Genomic DNA, 19668 nt, shown 5'->3' on the forward strand with positions numbered 1-19668 from the left:
TCTCCACAGCTGGGATTGGTAGCATAAAGTGCTAAACCTTATGTTTGATAAAACCAAGATAAATTTAATTTTCAGAGTCATTAATCCTGCAAATAAATTTATGTGAAATAACATTGTTATGTGCTATTAAAGTTGCCAGGGGTAAACGGGACCGAAAAGGTTGGGAACTCCTGTCGTATGCAGTAGGTGCCATGTTTTGGACTCAAAATATCTGTCCTTTCCCTGCACAGATGCTGCTTGGCCCATTGAGTTCCTCCTGCACTTTTGCTCAAGATTCCAGCATTTGCAGTTTCTCAAAATATTAATTTGGTTACTCTTTGCCAGATTTGGGTATTCCGCTACATCTCTATCCATCTCCTAAAAAGATTTTGGCACTTTCAGAAACTGCTAGTTTCTGTGCATTCAAATCATGCATTAGATGGACATTTGGTTTTACTGTTCTATGTTCACTGAACAAAATGTCTGGGCAAACCAGTTCTCAGCCAGTCTGGAGTGAGGGCAAAGTATTAAAGAGGGAGCAGCTGTTGAGGTGAGCTGCCGTGATCTTGCCCTTTGCAATTGCTGATAGCTAAGCTGCGCCATCAGGTGGAATCTAATATGAAAGGGAGGGACAAAGAAGCATTCAATGAATACCTTATTGTCACATGTGCCTTGGTACAGTGAAATTCTTTGTTTTCGCATGCAATCTGGTAAAATCAAACAGCAGCCGGCACCTCGGCAGGCCACACAGAGTTGCCACGTTTCTGGTGCTGACAATGTAAACAAAAACGTAATCGCACAGTCTTCTCGCAGTGGTGAACCGGGCCCACCACCGCACATGATGGCAAGGTCCCCCTGCACTCCAGGCGGCCCCCATGCTCTCATCAACGCAAGTCCCCCAATGCTTTCGGAGGTCCCCCCTCCCCACCTGGTTACTCTCAGCAGCCCTCCTCGCTCTCGGCGTGCCCACTGGATCATTTGGCTCCGAGGTGCATCTCGGGAGCCTTCTGCCGCCACTGGGCACATCTGGTTAGACGGTATTCAAATCAGGATTAGATTAATACCTTGAAACGGATAGGTGATGTTTCGGGTCGGGACCATCCTTCGGACCCAAGTGTTTCTGGTCTGCCCGGCCCTTCTTCAGACCCTTCTTTAGTCTCAACCCGAAATATTACCTATCCATTTTCTCCAGAGATGCTGCCTGACCCACTGAGTTACTCCAGCACTTTGTGTATCTTGGGTACAAACCAATATCTGCAGTTCCTCCTAGTGAAAAGCTTTTTTGTTGCGTTCAATCCAGTCAGCGAAAAGATTATGTGTGATTACAATAAAGCTGTCCACAGTGTACAGATACAGGATATAACGTTTAGTGCAAGATAAAGCCTGATTAAAGATAGTTCAAAGGTCTCCAATGACCACTCTCTAGTTGGTGATTGGATGGGTCAGTTACCAGACAGCTCCCTTAAACTGTAAACACATTCAATTTAAAGAAAGTAAGTAAATAATCCAGATTAGGTTTTGGAAGATACATATTTTTAAACTATGATGGCAGACACTAATAAAGCTTTTGGATGCAATGATGGAAGAGTCTCTTTACTAATTTCTAGTGCTAATATCCTTAACGTCAGTCGAATCATTTAAAAAACAATTATGTCTTTTTTGATGGCGTGATTAAAGTTACCTTTAATTAACTTTGGGATTGTTTTTCATCAAATGTGATGCCTGATATAAATTTGAACTTGCAGGGAGCAATGTTTGCATCAAAATGTGTCTGCAAGCAGACTTTAATTGGAATTGGGCATGTTGCCTCAGTACCTTCAGTTATCATTATCCATTATCAGTTTCATCAAACCTAGGTAGGGAAGCTTTCCCTCGCTGTTATTAACTGTGTTAAAAAGTGGGAGCAAATTAATGTGCAGGCACTTAGAAATAAGTGTTTGTGACTGAGTTATTCTCCAGTTTCACTGCTTGAACAGATTTCCGTTATGGAAGGACCTTTCCCTCCATAACTGCCTGTCAATGTCGCAGCCTCCACTCAAGGAAATAAATAATTCGACTTGCCACATGAGAAGAGCAGTCAAGTGCCTAGCAGCAGAATAATATGTATACTCAGTGTGCTAGCCCCTAAATAGCACAAATTATTCTTAAACTGTGCCAAACAGACGCAAACATTAAACTTTTGGCTTCGTGCCCTTTCTCATTTGCATGTCTGTGTTCATTACTTTGTAACTGCCTCTGGATTAATCTTCACAAGCCTGTCTGTCACTTTCTCTCTCCCTCGAGGCAAAAATAGAGGAAGGAAGACTTTGGCAGCATTGCTTTCCTTGATCGTTTCCTGGTGAATGGAAGTTGACCACGTGACATAGGTGCAGAATTAGGCCATTCAGCCCATTGAGTCGGCTCTGCAATTCAAATATGGTTGATTTATCTTTCCCTCTCAACCCCATTCTCCTTCCTTCTCCCCGTAAACTTTGGTGTCCTTACTAATCAAGAACCTAACAATCTCCACTTTAAAAAAATACCCAATGACTTGGTCTCCATTGATGTCTGTGGCAATGAATTCCACAGTTTTGCCACCTCATCTCCTTTCCACCTCATCTCCTTTCTAAAAGTTAATTTAGTTTAGCGATACAGCATGCCTTGACTCTCAAGCCTAAAAGTTTAATTTCCCTTCACCTGTCTCCATCTATTACCTGCCAGGCTTCATCCTGCCTCTCCTTTCAATAGACAATAGGTGCAGGAGCAGGCCATTCGGTCCTTCGAGCCAACACTACCAATCACTGTGATCATGGCTGATAATCCACAATCAATAATCCTGTTCCTGCCGTCTCCCCATATCCCTTCGTCTGCTATCTTTAAGACCTCTTTTTAACTCTCTCTTTAAAGCATCCAGAGAATTGGCCTCCACTGCCTTCTGAGGCAGAGAATTCCACAGATTCCCAACTCTCTGGGTGAAAAAGTCTTTCCTCATCTCCGTTCTAAATAGAAACATAGAAACATAGAAATTAGGTGCAGGAGTAGGCCATTCGGCCCTTCGAGCCTGCACCGCCATTCAATATGATCATGGCTGATCATCCAACTCAGTATCCCGTACCTGCCTTCTCTCCATACCCTCTGATCCCCTTAGCCACAAGGGCCACATCTAACTCCCTCTTAAATATAGCCAATGAACTGGCCTCAACTACCCTCTGTGGCAGAGAGTTCCAGAGATTCACCACTCTGTGTGAAAAAAGTTTTTCTCATCTCTGCTTTAAAGGATTTCCCCCTTATCCTTAAGCTGTGACCCCTTGTCCTGGACTTCCCCAACATCGGGAACAATCTTCCTGCATCTAGCCTGTCCAACCCCTTAAGAATTTTGTAAGTTTCTATAAGATCCCCTCTCAATCTCCTAAATTCTAGAGAGTATAAACCAAGTCTATCCAGTCTTTCTTCATAAGACAGTTCTGACATCCCAGGAATCAGTCTGGTGAACCTTCTCTGCACTCCCTCTATGGCAATAATGTCCTTCCTCAGATTTGGAGACCAAAACTGTACGCAATACTCCAGGTGTGGTCTCACCAAGACCCTGTACAACTGCAGTAGAACCTCCCTGCTCCTATACTCAAATCCTTTTGCTATGAAAGCTAACATACCATTCGCTTTCTTCACTGCCCGCTGCACCTGCATGCCTACTTTCAATGACTGGTGTAGCATGACACCCTGGTCTCGCTGCATCTCCCCTTTTCCTAATCGGCCACCATTTAGATAATAGTCTGCTTTCCTGTTTTTGCCACTAAAATGGATAACCTCACATTTATCCACTTTATACTGCATGGCCTACCCCTTATTCTTAAACTGTGGCACCTGGTTCTGGACTCCCCCAACATCGGGAACATAGGGTCCCTCTCATCCTTCTAAATTCCAATGTATACAAGCCCAGTCGCTCCATTCTTTCAACATATGACAGTTCCGCCATCCCAGGAATTAACCTTGTGAACCTACGCTGCACTCCCTCAATAGCAAGAATGGCCTTCCTCAAATTCCTCGAATGCCCTGGTGAGATCCTCAGTACTCCTGGTGTGATCTCACCAGGGCCCTGTACATCTACAGAAGGACCTCTTTACTCCTTCACTCACCTCCTCTTATTATGAAGGCCAACATGCCATTAGCTTTCTTCACTGCCTGCTGTACCTGCATGCTTATTTTCAGTGACTGATGTACAAGGACACCCAGATCTCATTGTACTTCCCCTTTTCCTAACTTGACACCATTCAGATAATAATCTACCTTCCTGTTCTTGCCACCAAAGTGGATAACCTCACATTTATCCACATTCAACGGCATCTGCCCACTCACCCAACCTGCACCCTCATAGCATCCTCCTCACAGTTCACACTGCCACCCAGCTTTGTGTCATCTGCAAATTTGCATTCTAAATCATTAATGTATATTGTAAATAGTTGTGGTCCCAGCACCGAGCCTTGCGGTACCCCACTAATCACTGCCTGCCATTCTGAAAGAGACCCATTAAGGGATCCTCTCTTCCTGCTTTCTATTCCCCCTCCCCACCACCACCATCACCATAATCAGTCTAAAGAAGGGCCCGACCCAAAACGTCACCATCCATGTTCTCCAGAGATGTTGCCTGACCCGCTGTGTGCTATCTTTGGTATAAACCAGCATCCTTGGGTCCACATTTCTATTGCCACTTTGTGTCTGCACAGTGATGCAGCTAAAGGAGCCTCTACCTCACAGCCCCAGTGACCTGGGTTCAATCCCGACCTCTGGTGCTGTCTGCAGGGAGGTTTCAGGCTCTTCCTGTGACCACATGTTTTCCGGTTTCATCCCACAATCCAAGGACGTGCAGGTCAGATGATTGCAGCTGTAAATTGCTTTCGTGTGTGGGTGAGTGGATCAAAAAGGTTTGGAGGGATATGGGCCAGGAACGGGCATCGTGGGTGAATTGATCCAAAGTGGCTGATTTATGTTCTGTACAGTCGTATATGGTGAAATCTGAGGGAAGTTGTGGGGGGAACAGCACATGGAAACAGGCCCCATTTATATCAATGGGTTGATGGTTGAAAGGGTCAAGTGCTTCAAATTCCTGGGCGTGCACATCTCTGAAGATCTTTCCTGGTCCGAGAACACTAATGCAATTATCAAGAAAGCTCATCAGCGCCTCTACTTCCTGAGAAGATTACGGAGAGTCGGTTTGTCAAGGAAGACTCTCTCTAACTTCTACAGGTGCACAGTAAAGAGCGTGCTGACCGGTTGCACCATGGCTTGGTTCGGCAATTTGAGCGCCCTGGAGAGGAAGAGACTACAAAAAGTAATAAACACTGCCCAGTCCATCATCGGCTCTGACCTTCCTTCCATCGAGGGGATTTATCGCAGTCGCTGCCTCAAAAAGGCTGGCAGTATCATCAAAGACCCACACCATCCTGGCCACACACTCATCTCCCTGCTACCTTCAGGTAGAAGGTACAGGAGCCTGAAGACTGCAACAACCAGGTTCAGGAATAGCTACTTCCCCACAGCCATCAGGCTATTAAACCTGGCTCGGACAAAACTCTGATTATTAATAACCACTTTCTGTTATTTGCACTTTATCAGTTTATTTATTCATGTGTGTATATATTTATATTATGGTATATGGACACACTTATCTGTTTTGTAGTAAATGCCTACTATGTTCTGTGTGCTGAAGCAAAGCAAGAATTTCATTGTCCTATCAGGGACAAATAACAATAAACTCACTTGAACTTCCGGCTAACTCATCCAAGAAGGGTCTGGACCCGAAACGTCACTCATTCCTTCTCTCCAGAGATGCTGCCTGTCCCGCTGAGTTACTCCAGCATTTTGTGTCTTCCTTGCTCACCAAAGTACCTTCCTGAGCGAGTCCTATTTGACTGCCTTTGATTTTAAAGTGCTTGCTCTAATATTGCCAGATATAATAAATAGAATATTAATATTTAAGATTCTGTACAATTAATAATTACTAAAACCAGAGTACCATTTGACATTTTGTTTTTTATGTTTCAATTCAGGAAGCAATGGTCCTCAGAAATTCTGCATTGAAAAAGTTGGGAAAGAAAACTGGTTACCAAGAAGTCACACGTGGTGAGTTGTCTGATAAGATTGAGAGTGAAAACATATGCTCATGATCAAGCTGGTGCGAAGAAGATTTAGGAGGATGTTATGAGGACTCAAGGGACTGAGCTATAGGGAGAGGTTGGGCAGTCTTGGACTATTCCCTGGAGCGCAGGAGGCTGAGGGGTGATCTTTTAGAGGTGTACAAAATCATGAGAGGAATAGATTGGGTAGACGCACAGTCTCTTGCCCATTGCCCATTGCCCATAATGGAGAATATGCCCCAATCTCCATTTACGGGGAAAGTGTGGAGAGAGTGTCCAGCTTTAAGTTTCTGGGCACTCACATTTCAGAGGACCTCACATGGTCCACCAACACCACTGCGCTGGTCAAGAAGGCACAGCAACGACTGTTCTTCCTGAGGACATTAAAAAAGACTGGTCTGCCCCAACTGCTGCTGACAATGTTCTACCGCTGCACCACAGAGAGCATATTAACGTATGGCATCTCTGTGTGGTATCTCAGCTGCACGGAGGCGGAGAGGAGAGCTCTTCAGCGCGTCGTCCACAGAGCGCAGAGGATCATTGGGACACAGCTACCAGCCTTGGAGGGCATCTACCACACACGGTGCCTCAGGAAGGCCGTCAGCATCCATAAAGACTCCTCACACCCTTGTAACGGACTGTTTGAACTACTTCCCTCCGGCAGACGTTACAAGGCCTTCTACGCCCGAACCTCCAGACTCAGAAACAGCTTTATTCCCAGAGCTATAGCGGCTCTGAACCGGCCCTGCTGAGTGCCCCCCATCCCCCCTGGACTGTCTCCCTCGGATGGTCACGTCACACAGCTTATTTATTTATTTTACTTTTCTTTTACATCGGTTGGAAGCTGCATACTAAATCTCGTTGCACTGACGTGCAATGACAATAAAATATATTATTATTATTATTATTATTAGGGGAATCAAGATCCAGAGGACACAGATTTAAGGTGTGGGGGGGAAAGATTTAACATGAACATGAGTAACCTTTTCACACAAAGGGTGGTCGGTGTATGGAGCGAGCTGTAGCAGGAGGTACTTCAGGCAGGAACTATCACAATTTTTCAAGAAACATTTAGCTAGGTACATTGATAGGACAGATTTAGAGGGATATAGACCAAACGCAGGCTGGTGGGACTAGTGTACAATGGGCATGTTGGGCGGTGTGGGCAAGTTGGGCCGAAGGGCCTGTTTCAACAGTATGATTCTTGTATTTAATTCTGTTTGCAACTCTTTAGATTTTGATACCATCCATGGCATTGGCCCATAAGGGTTGATGGGCCTGTGGACCTGTTTCTCTGCTTTATCTCCAAACTAAACTAAACCTGAATAACGGCACAGTTGGTCAGAGGGTGCAGAGTGGTAGAGTTGCTGCCTCACTGCGCCAGAGACCCTGGTTCGATCTAGACTATGGGTGCTGTCTGTACGGAGTTTGTACGTTCTCCCTGTGACTGCATGGGTTTTCTCCCACACTCAAATGATGTACAGGCTTGCAGGTTAATTGGTTTCGGTAAATTGGCCCTGGTGTGTAGGATAAGACTAGTATATGTGTATTTGCTGGTCGGCACTGGTATCTCTAAACTAAACATTCAGGCATGAGCTGATACTGACAAGTATATTTATGCCCCTCAATTATAATAATCATCTCTAATCCTTTAGAGAGGAGGTGAGGAGGAACTTCTTTTGTCAGAGGGCACTTAATCTGTGAACCTCATTGCTGCAGAGGGCTGTGGAGGCCAAGTCAGTGGATACTTTTACGGAAGAGACGGACAAATTCTTGATTAGAGAGGGTGTCAAGGGTTATTGGGGAGAAGGCAGGAAAATGGGATTATTAGGAGGCAGAGATCAGTCATGATTGAATTGTACTGCAACTTGTGAAAAGCCGTATAAATGCTGGGCCTAAACTAGCTGGTCAGAAGCTGGGATTTCTCTGTAAGTGCTTCCATTTCCTACACCAGTGTCATCGGAGTTGCAATTTTCAACCATTCCATTCCAAAATGGATTCACAGTGCAACATTAGCCTTCTGGAAAGATGCTGCTCAATCTTCCCTCGATCATCCAGCTGCGTTAAATGATCCTGGGGGTTTTCCCTACTTTACTCTTTAGAGATACAGCGTGGAAGCGGCCCTTTGTCCCACCGAGCCCATGCCAAACAACGATCACCCCACTAATACTATTCTACACACTAGGGACAACTTTACCAAAGCCAATTAACCTACAAACCTGTACGTCTTTGGATGTGGGAAAAAACTGGAGAAAACCCACGCAGTCACAGGGATAACCATTTATTTGCTTATAAACAATTCAGCCACCTCAGACAACTCAATTTCAAAGATGAATAACTTAGGGGGCAGATATTTCTCACACCAGTGTTGTGAATATCTCCCAAATAAAGTTGCCGCTGTCTCAATGTGGCTCTGATATATATATTTTTCTCTATTATATCTTTCTCTCCAGCTTCAATCGTTTGGATTTGCCGCCATACAAGAGCTATGAGCAATTGAAGGAAAAGCTGCTCTTTGCAATAGAAGAAACTGAAGGATTTGGACAAGAGTAACCCCATATAACAGTCTCAACCGAAGAGAGTTAACGTGCTGTCTGTTATTTTAAGAGGCTTTGGAAATGAGGAATGCATTTCCATTTCTTATGCTTTTCTTTCCAGTAGTCATTTGTTTAGCCAGACGTGTCAGGTCAGACTATTTCTGTCAGAAACCCTATGGGAAATGGCTGCAGAGACGTGCCTCGACTTTGTCTCTCTGTATTTGCAAGTGAAAAACCCGATATTATGGAGAAATTGTACATGTTCACATGGAATTAATCTGCTGTGATAAACAGCTTAAACCACAGTTTGTTCATTTGCACTGTGTGTGAAGGAACAGGCAGGCTGACCCTGCACAGACAGGAATACAATTGGCTGCTATTTATGACTACGTGAGCTGGTTGATTAGGCTTTCCGAGATTTGATTGCGTCTTGCAGCCGAGACTAAGCCAGGGCTGAGTAACTACCCGGCCTGTATTGAGAAACAAACCATGATGGACTGTATCTTACCCTTTTCCCTTCCTTTTTGCCTTCTGGTTGGATTGTATTTATCATGATCTGTCATTGGGGTCATCTCCCCCTTCCCTCCTCTTACCTTATCCAATAGTCTGTCTTAACAGATCTGCAGATGCTAGTTTAATACAAAGATAGACAAAGTTCTGGCGTAACTCTGCGGGTCAGGCAGCATCTCTGGAGAAAAAAAGATGGGTGACATTTCGGGTCTGAAGAAGGGTTCCAACCCGGAATGTCAGCCATCCTTCTCCAGAGGTGCTGCCTGACCCGCTGAGTTACTCCAGCACTTATTGTCCATCTTCGGTACAAACCAGCATTTGTAGTTATTTATTTCTACAACCTGTCTTTGTCACAGGATTTATTTCTAATTTGTTTTAATAAGTTGAAAAACAGTTCAAGCATGTCCTGTGAGGTTGAGAGTCTCCTTTCCAATTGAGGAATGCCCCATTGTCATCGTTCAACAGATGCCCCCTGTACTTTTGTTGGTTTTCTTTTAGAAGTCAATGAAACTAGCACACCAGTAGTAATTGTGATAATATCCCAAACCTAATCCCCCTCTGCACAGTGTAGTTTGGAAAGCAGAAGTTTCTGCTCTGTATTTTAAAATGAATCAAAAACTTAGCTGAGGTTATGTAGCTCTAGTTTTATAGAGCATGAGTAGAGAATGTTTGTGGTATTCACAGTGCCCTCCATAATGTTTGGGACAAAGACCCATCGTTTATTTATTTGCCTCTGTACTCCACAATTTGAGATTTGTAATAGAAAGAAAAACCACATGTGATTAAAGTGCACATTGTCAGATTTTAATAAAGGGTATTTTTATACGTTTTGGTTTCACCTTGTAGAAATTACAGCAGTTTTTATACATAGTCCCCTCCATTTCAGGGCACCACTATGTTTGGGTGACAGCAATGTCATGTAAATGAAAGTAGTCATGTTTAGTATTTTGTTGCATATCCTTTGCATGCAATGACTGCTTGAAGTCTGTGATTCATGGACATCACCAGTTGCTGGGTGTCTTCTCTGGTGATGCTCTGCCAGGCCTGTATTGCAGCCATCTTTAGCTTATGCTTGTTTTGGGTGCTAGTCCCCTTCAGTTTTCTCTTCAGCATATAAAAGGCATGCTCAAATGGGTTCAGATCGGGTGATTGACTTGGCCACTCAAGAATTGACCATTATTTAGCTTTGAAAAACTCCTTTGTTGCTTTAGCAGTATGTTTGGGATCATTGTCTTGCTGTAGAATAAACTGCTGGCCAATGAGTTTTGAGACATTTGTTTGAACTTCAGCGGATAGGACGTGTCTATACACTTCAGAATTCATTATGCTACTACCATCAGCAGTTGTATCATCAATGAAGATAAGTGACCCAGTACCTTCAGCAGTCATACATGCCCAGGCCATAACACCCCCACCACCGTGTTTCACAGATGAGGTGGTATGCTTTGGATCTTGGGCAGTTCCTTCTCTCCTCCATACTTTGCTGCCATCACTCTGATATAAGTTAATCTTCATCTCATCTGTCCACAAGACCTTTTTTTCAGAACTGTGGTTGCTCCTTTAAGTACATCTTGGCAAACTGTAACCTGGCCACCCTATTTATGGGGCTAACCAGTGGTTTGTATCTTGCAGTGTAGCCTCTATATTTCTGTTCATGAAGTCTTCTGCGGACAGTGGTCATTGACAAATCCACACCTGACTCCTGTAGAGTGTTTCTGATCTGTCGGACAGGTGTTTGGGGATTTTTCTTTATTGTAGAGAGAATTCTTCTGTCATCAGCTGTGGAGGTCTTCCTTGGCCTGCCAGTCCCTTTGCGATTAGTAAGCTCACCAGTGCTCTCTTTCTTCTTAATGATGTTCCAAACAGTTGATTTTGGTAAGCCTAAGGTTTGGCTGATGTCTCTATCAGTTTGATTCTTGCTTCTCAGACTCATAATGGCTTCTTTGACTTTCATTGGCACAACTTTGGGCCTCATGTTAATAAACAGCAATAAAAGTTTCCAAATGTGATGGAAAGACTGGAGGCATGAGGAGGTGCTGAGGACTCTCTTATACCTGCATTAAGGAGGCATTTAAACACACCTGAGCAATTATAAACTCCTGTGAAGCCATGTGTCCCAAACATTATGGTGCCCTGAAATGGGGGGACTATGTATAAACACAGCTGGTGAAACCAAAATGTATTTTTAAAAAAACCTTTAATAAAATCTGACAATGTGCACTTTAACCACATGTGATTTTTTCTATTACAAATCTCAAATTGTGTAGTACAGAGGCAAATAAATAAATGATGGGTCTTTGTCCCAAACATTATGGAGGGCACTGTATGTACTGATATCTCTGACTCTGGCACGTCTGCAGAATAAAACATCGCCTCTTGCGGGAGCATGAACTTTATCTCTCCCCCCACCACCACATTTGCCCTTTTAGATTTTGCCATTGTGTCTGGCAGGCAACTTATCTGAGGGTGTTTTACAATGACGAGTCTCATACAAGTAGCATTCAAGCTAGCACTGGATACATTTTCCCATCTTTAGAAGGCACATTAGCAATGTACAGTACTTTGTAAAGGGAGAAGGGGAAGGGGGTTTGTTTTGGTGTCTGAAGTTGAGGATGTGTGGGATGTAGAAAAATACTCTATTTTCCCATCAGCATTCAAAAGTAACTTTTCAGAGACCATGCCCTCAAAATGTTATTTTTGTGACCAGGACAAATTGTACAGCGTTTCTCTTCTTTATGGCCTGGAAATGTTTGCGAACATTTGTTAACCTCCAGCTTTCCAGACTTGCAACATCTATTTGCCTGCTCCCTAGTTAATTCCTTGAAGATGAGCTTTAAAATGGTCCCAGGAATTCATTTGGGATATTCGCAATGATTGAATTAGGTATTCCAACCCTGCCTACACATCACTACACCTCTTATTACTTTCAAGTGATTTAAACTGGAGCTTTTTAGATGTAATTGCCCTCTGTAAATTGCCCCTAGTTTGTAGAGAGTGGATGGGAAAGTGGGATAACACAGAACTAATGTAAACGGGTGATCGATCGTCGACGTGGGTAGAAGGCCCTATTTCCGTGCTGTATCTTTCAATCAAAAAAAGTCTACCTTTTCTTAGCAGGGATAAAATCTACCCCCAAATCACCTATAGTATAATGATCATATCTGTTTGTATTCTAATTTGTCTAAAGTAATTTTAACAGGCCAATAATGGTATGAAATCTCTACAGGAAGGTTACCACCACTATGGTCTCACTGTAAAGTGTGTTAATGTGATTCACGCGAGGATAGATTTCTGCTTAGCCGTGATGCCCTCCTGCTTCAGATTTCCTGTGAGGATTCGCTGGCTAGGCTTGCATGAGGGAATACATGGCAGCTGGGGTTAATATAAAATGGTGATTTAAGGAAAGATGGAGGAAAGCTGCATTGCATGTGGCAGCAATGAGAAGGAAGGTGCCCTGTATCGTCGTCATCTCCCGTGTTGCGCAGTTGAGTAGATATTTATTTATTGCATGGGGCGGTGGCTCATCTGTATCTGAGAGGCATTTACTGTCTAGTTATTTATCTCACTGGCCTGAGATTTGGGGTGAGGATCTGTTTTGAATTAAAGGTTTAAATTATTCAAACAGCATCTGCTTGGTTATAAAAAATGTACACCAATTCTACCGTTCACTGAACTCAACACCATTCTCTTGCCACACTCTCCACAAAGTTGTATGTAATAGTATGTAAACTGGTGAATGGCACATTGCCTGATGCAACAACTCTGCAGGGGGACAGGTAGTTGAGGTAGTCAACAACTGGCCTGATTGCATTGGGGCACTGAGGAAATTCACCTGTGACTAAGTGTGCCCAAGACTAGATTGGACCTGAGCTTTGATGCATTGCATTCTCACAATGGTCTCTACACCTGCTGTCCGATCTTGAGTGGAAAGCGGTGGCTCGTGTTGAGACTGCTGATGTCAGCAAAAGAGCCTGCACTCTCGAGGTAGGGCTAAAGAATGTTGGGTTGTCTTATATTTAATTAAGCCACTTCTTAAACCAGATTTTATTTGTAATATATTGTTATGATTAGTTATAAATTACATGTATAGGATATAAGAGAGAGAGATAGTTTTTGTTAAAACCTGAATATTTGGGTGAGTTTTTGAATCCAGTTTGATTTGCAACTGGGACTCCAGTTTTAACGTAAACCAGCATCTCGCTGGTTTGTTGATCAACGTGTGTTTGGAGGTTGTTTGATCCATATTGACATACATTTGTTGGCCGCTGGCTCTGACATTTGGTGTGCTGGTTATTGGCCAGTGAAAGCCTTTGCTGGGCAATGTACATGTGGACTATGTGCACTGAGGGCAAGGCCAGGCCTCGTCCCCTCTGAGCAGATATCTGCTGTATTTACTCACCCCTGCTTAGACACCTAAAACCCCCAGCAACAGTTAACACCCGAGGTTAATATTTTCAATCTGAAACCTATAGAAACCCTGTGGGAGGCCAGCTTCATCAAACTAGAAATAAAAGAGCTTCATATAGGTGTGTGCTGTGCAAAATTGACAGGCTGGTTTACAGTCCATGTGTCGCGTGTCTTGTTCTGGGGCTCAGCACGCTCCTGCTTCGAACAGGAATCCCCTGATCTATTTCTTGGGCAGTGCAGAGCTTGGGTGTTTTGCGAGTGATCGCCAACTGACTAAACAGAAAGAACACACTCTCTGATGGTTGTGTTTCTTGGGCCGTTCTGGCACTCCATCATCAGTGCCTGAAATGCCAGTTAGCTGGACAAAGATAAGCTAATTGGATAAATGTACCTGAAGTTAACAGGTGGGTTTCATGGGGCATCTAAACATGGCATCTCCTAGCGAGTTTTCCATAGTCTCGATTAATAATCTCTCATCTTCTGTGATGTACTTCACAAAGCAGAGAAGAATAAGCAAATATACGCTAATAAATAGTAAGCTCCCGTTAAATGTGAATAAATAATTGCTGGCACTTTTGGAAGGCACAGCACTTTCCACTATTTTTCTTCTTCTAACACCTTGTAAATAAACTTTTCCACATAACACTGAGCTCAAAACTTGGTGCATGTTTTTTATAGGCCCTTTCTGACCTGCAAATAGAAAAGTGGGATGTGGAAAAGTGCTTTATTCCTTTCTGTGTTTGTCTCACTCCCTTGCCTTGCCACACTCCTCCTCGCTTCTTCTGGGTTAATATCCATATTAGCCTGATGCTGTCTATTGCCCGACACAAACTGAATGTTTAACCCGAATGGTGCCATTGTGTAAATACAGTGACTTGCAGCTGAAGGGATTTTCTACTACTAGTTAACTTGGCCGATCCAATTTTTTTTAAATGTAATGTTCCCTCCTTTTGACAAACCAGCATAGTAAACAAACTACTATTGATGCACTAACCCCATTACAACCATTTCCACAGTCGGAGTCACAGGTTATCTTGTGCAACGCACAAAAGTGCGAGGTAACTCATTGGGTCAGGCAGTATCTCTGCAGGACATGGATCCGTTCAGTAGGACTATATTTGTCACACATGCAACTGCACAGTGAAATTCTTTTTGCCTATTTACACATTCAGGCACCACCATGTTTTGGCACCATTTCCAAAGTCCAATCGTCCCATGCGGTCGGTCTACTGGAGGAGCTCCCGATCCCATAAGCCCCGAGCTCCTGCAGGGCCTCCTCCGTCCCCCTCGGCCTGCGAACCAACGACCCTGTCCTCCCCTGGCCGTCTTTGTGCCCCGGGGGCGGCTCCTGCAGCTGACCTTGAAGGCGCTGGAGGCATTAGCCCAGTTTACCCTCCTACCGGCCCTTGCTCCTCACTTCCGATGTCTCCAGTGTGTCATTTCAGGTCAGGGTCTGAAGAAGGGTCCCAAATCCCAACCTGAAATGTCACCTATCCATTGATGCTGCCTGACCACCTGAGTTATTCCAGCATTTTGTGTTTTGTTGATTAGAAGATTTAGAGATATATATAAAGCAGAATAACCTTTGAAAATGTTGTTCCTGAGCATCTTAAATTTTATTGATTTAAACTTTACACGCGATTAGTGGGAAGCAATACTTCAGTTGAAATCATTGCTAGGGGTTTATTACTTTCACACTTACTAGGCAATGGAATCTAATTCACCCTCGATGGTTTATGATGAATTAGTTTTACAGGTGCCCTTGATGCATTGTTTTCCTGTAACTTGCTTCCTGTTGTTGGTAATCTAGTTTGTTTAAGACTAAGGAAGTTTGGAGGCAAATTGTTTTGTTCTGTAGTTGGGGGTGGATGTCGGGTGAGAATGTACAAAGATTTCTGGCTTTGGAGACTCATTCTACAGCCAAACAAAAGAAAGTCCCAAGATAGACACAAAATGCTGGAATAACTCAACGGTTCAGGCACCCTCTGGAGAAAAATGATAGGTGACGTTTTGGGTCGAGTCCCAGTCTGAAGAGTCTGACGCAAAATGTCTCATTCCTTTACTGCAGAGATGCTGCCTGAGCGTTTAGCTGCTCCAGCTTTTTGTCTTTATCTTGGGTGGAAACCAGCCTCTGCAGTTCCGTCCTACACAAAATTAAGTCCCAGTTGTGTTAGTTAAATAACAATTTGTTCTAAGCTTATACAATGGAGTATAATTTTCTCATTCTAATGAATTGGTCTACAGGTGCGTATGATAAAATTAAACGTGTAAAGAGAACCGTCATATCTTTTCAGGTAACATTAGCTTGTAAATCCATGATGTGTAACTGTCCCCTCCCCTCGCCCACCCTAATGATAGTTTGTGAAGGAATGCTTGGTGTAGTTGTCAGCGACTCACTTGCTATGTCATGAGCACATGAATCTGTTCTATAGATTAGAATGTTGCTGGTTTGATTTCTGGCGTTCTACTCTTTGCTGATCTTCAGTGAATGGCAACATAATTTGGACCCTGATCTGGGGCGAAGTGAAATCAGTCCAGATGCTGAAACCTGGTTGCTACCAATTGCCATTGAGCAAGACCTACTGAAAGTCTGTGTGGAAATCTGAGCAGTGCGTAGGAATGTCCACTGAGCAATGTGTCTCTGAGAAATTGTATCCTGATGGGTCTCGACATATGTTCGAAGAGCAGAATTTGGCCATTCGGCCCATCAAGTCTACTCCGCCATTCAATTATGACTGACCTTTCCCTCTCTGCCCCATTCTCCAGCCTTCTCCCCATAACCCAACACCCTTCAGGACATCTTCTAGAGGAGGAAGGGTGAAAACCTAGACACATGGAACTGTTTTAATGCATGCCCTCCAGAGATGCGGCCTGATCCATTGAGTTACTGCAGCATTTTGTGTTCTTGAGGGTGAAAACGTGGTAGGAATGTGTCTGATCTGGTAAACCATGGCTTCTAAACATGAGGAAAGCTAGAAGGGAAATTCTATTGTGGCTGAATGTTCAATACTTAGTTCAGGAAATAACTGGAAACTGAAGCCAAGGATGCTGCACTTTGTTTTTGAGAGTTACGCATCATTAATTTATCCGCTGTGAAATTTAAAAAAAACTTTTTTCTCTTCCTGTCGTTATAATACATTTTCTGATTTTGATGTTGTTTCTGTGGCTTGTCAAAGACTCTGCTCAGCCAGTTATCCAATGGTTATGGCCAGAAGGTTTTAAATATTACCTGATTCAAAGTGGCAGCATTTTCATTTATGAGTCATAATGTATGTTTTAAAAAAACAAATAATTTGAATCGATACAACAGAGCAGCACAGATTTATTTTCACATATTTGTCCTCCTGATAGCCCAGTCTTGAATTTCCCTGGTTTTTATTTTGTTCTTGTGTTTTCTGCTTTCCTCTAGGACTCCTGTTGGTGCAAGAGAATGTTTTATTTCTGCCCAGATTTCTAGCAAGTACTTGCCCAATGCCATGCATAACTGGAGAAGGAAGGAACTCCAGATACTGCTTTACAAAAAAAAGACACAAAGTACTGGAGTAACTCAGCATGTCAGGCAGTATCTCTGGAGGATATGGATGGGTGACGTTTTCATTCTAAAGAAGGGTCCCAACCCAAAACATCACCTATCCATGCTCTCCGGAGATGCTGCCTGACCCGCTGAATTACTCCAGCACTTTATCTTTTTTATTGTCATGCATTAACGCAGCACGGCGATGCAGCGGTGGAGTTGCTGCCTTACAGCGCCAGAGACCCTGGTTCATTCCTGACTACGGGTGCTGTCTGTACGGAGTTTGTACTTTCTCACCATGACCACGTGGGTCTTCAACTGGGTGTATCCTCCCACAGTAATTTAATTGGCTCCAGTAAAAATTGGAAATTGTTCCTGGTGTGTCGGATAGTGTTAGTGTGCGGGATCGCTGGTCGGCACAGACTCGGTGGGACGTAGGGCCTGTTTCCGTGCTATATTTCTAAACTAAACTGCCCTCAATCCTTGTTTCCCCACCCCCCAACCCCGCAAATGAAAGAGCTTGGGTTAGAAGCCCAGTCAAGTCCAGAAACTAAACCACTCAGCAACCCAGTTGAATATTCCGCAAACTCTCCCCAGCAGGTAGTTGGCCTCCACCTGTAGAAAACTAAATTCCTTTCAGAGTTTTATCTACGTAGCCTTTTGTAACGTCGTATCAACCACTCACATATCCATTGGATAATAGTTGTGTGATGTCTTTCACCCATCCTCTATGTAAGTTGTCCACACTTGTGTAAATAGCACTGATTAATTTGATTTTAAACAAAATATCTTGGGTCTTTTAAATGACTAGCTTAGAAGTATTTACAAGTAAATTCTATAGGAAATTTAATGTTTGTTATTTCTGAAGCTACAACATAATTTAAAAGAATCTGGGATTTGTCATTCATATCTTTGAGCTTTCTACATTGTGTTAATTCCCACTGTATGATATCTAAGGATTGTAAATCATGTCAATATTTCTGTGTTTAATCATTTTTGTACAGCTGAATTTGATTGTTCCAGAAATAAGTTAAGGCGAATAAGATAATTCTGCCCTCTGGCGCAAGCTTCTTATCCTGTTTATCTATGTAAAAATAGTTAACATTGTATATATAACAAAAAATAAAAGCTTCTCAACTGTACAGTAACATGCTGTTTGGTGTGCTCCTTTTTGGGTTAGGATAGGTTAGTTGAACATTGTGCTTAAGTAACTGGACTGTTAACCAGTTTTGAACCAGTGGGGCAGACCTGCAAATCCCGACCCGAAAGTCACCTATCCATGTTCTTCACAGATGCTGTCTGACCTGCTCAATTACTCCAGCAGATATCTTTGTAAGCCATCATCTGCTGTTCCTTGATTCGACCTGGCGGATGGGACATTTAAATTCTACAGTAAACCCTTATTATAATGGACCATTGGGGAGGGGGTGTTGGGGGGTGATACAGTGCATTATTGCCGATTAGCCCACTATAACCAAGTAAGGGGTTATCATTGTACAAGCAGTAGAAACAACCGCAGAAGCTGGTTAATACACTAAAGGACACAAAGTGTTGGAGTAACCCGGGGTCAGGCAGCATCTCTCGAGAACATGGATAAGCAACGTTTCGGGTTGGGACCCTTCTTCAGACTCTCGTTCCGGAACTGTACCTGCAATCCAGGTAAGTTGATGGCCCCGACCTGCTGGCGGCCAGGGGAGAGGCAAGGATCGGCGGGGTCAATGGTAGCAGCCAGCATTGGAGTGCGAGTGAGGGTCGGCGTCACAGGCATGAGGCCGAGGAAGCTGTGCGGGCCAGCTGTGGCGGCAGATGGTCCTTGCTGAGGCAGCGTGAAGTGTAAATGGACTCATTGGAAGGGAGGTCGGACTCAAATTTCAAATTCTGAAATCTCAAATTCAAAGATGAAAATAAACCTCTTATCCTGGCCTTTACTCCATCCAGCACTTTGTGTCATTCCAGGACAATGGAGTTAATCTTATGAAGACAGGCTACTTTCAAGTTGCAGAGGGGTGGAACAAATAAAATGGTCTGTAAATTAGTGGGGAACAGAGGTCATTATATTCTTCCTCCTGCATTTTGTAGCAATTGCAGTAATTTTGTTCCTTGTTGAGATCCACCAGGCTAAAGCTTCAAATTCCTGGGCATGCATACCTCTGAAGATCTTACCTGGACTCAGCACATTGATGCAATTGTAAAGAAAGCCCATCAACGCCTCTACTTTCGGAGAAGATTGCAGAGATTCGTTATGTCAGAGAGGACTCTCTTGAACTTCTACAGGTGTACAGTAGAGAGCATATTGACTGGCTGCATCACGGCCTGGTTCGGCAACTTGAATGCCCAGCAGTGAAGAAGACTGCAAAAAGTGGTGAACACTGCCCAGTCCAGCATGGGCACTGACATTCCCACTATCGAAGGGATTTACAGAGTCGCTGCTTCAAAAAGGCAGCCAGCGTCATCAGAGACCCACACCACCCTGGCCACGCTCTCATTTCACTCCTGCCATTGAGAAGAAGGTGCAGGAGCCTGAAAACTGTAACGTCCAAGTTAGGGAACAGCTTCTTCCCCAGGCTATTAAACACTACAACCTCCAAATAAGCTCTGAACAGCATAG

The 19668-nt window shown here is 43.6% G+C and overlaps 1 protein-coding gene across 2 annotated transcripts in view; it reads left to right on the top strand.

Moving 5' to 3' along the window:
• itch (itchy E3 ubiquitin protein ligase) overlaps positions 1-9927 on the top strand; it is a 76335-nt gene extending 66408 nt beyond the window's left edge. For both annotated transcript variants that reach the window (XM_033041805.1, XM_033041806.1), the window contains exons 23-24: positions 6006-6078; positions 8546-9927. In XM_033041805.1, coding sequence (XP_032897696.1) covers positions 6006-6078; positions 8546-8645 — 173 coding nt within the window. In that variant the 3' untranslated portion in view covers positions 8646-9927. The remainder of the gene's footprint in view (positions 1-6005; positions 6079-8545) is intronic.
• The last annotated feature ends 9741 nt before the right edge of the window (positions 9928-19668 follow it).

This window comes from Amblyraja radiata, chromosome 23 (genome assembly GCF_010909765.2).
Source record: "Amblyraja radiata isolate CabotCenter1 chromosome 23, sAmbRad1.1.pri, whole genome shotgun sequence".
Taxonomy (NCBI): domain Eukaryota; kingdom Metazoa; phylum Chordata; class Chondrichthyes; order Rajiformes; family Rajidae; genus Amblyraja; species Amblyraja radiata.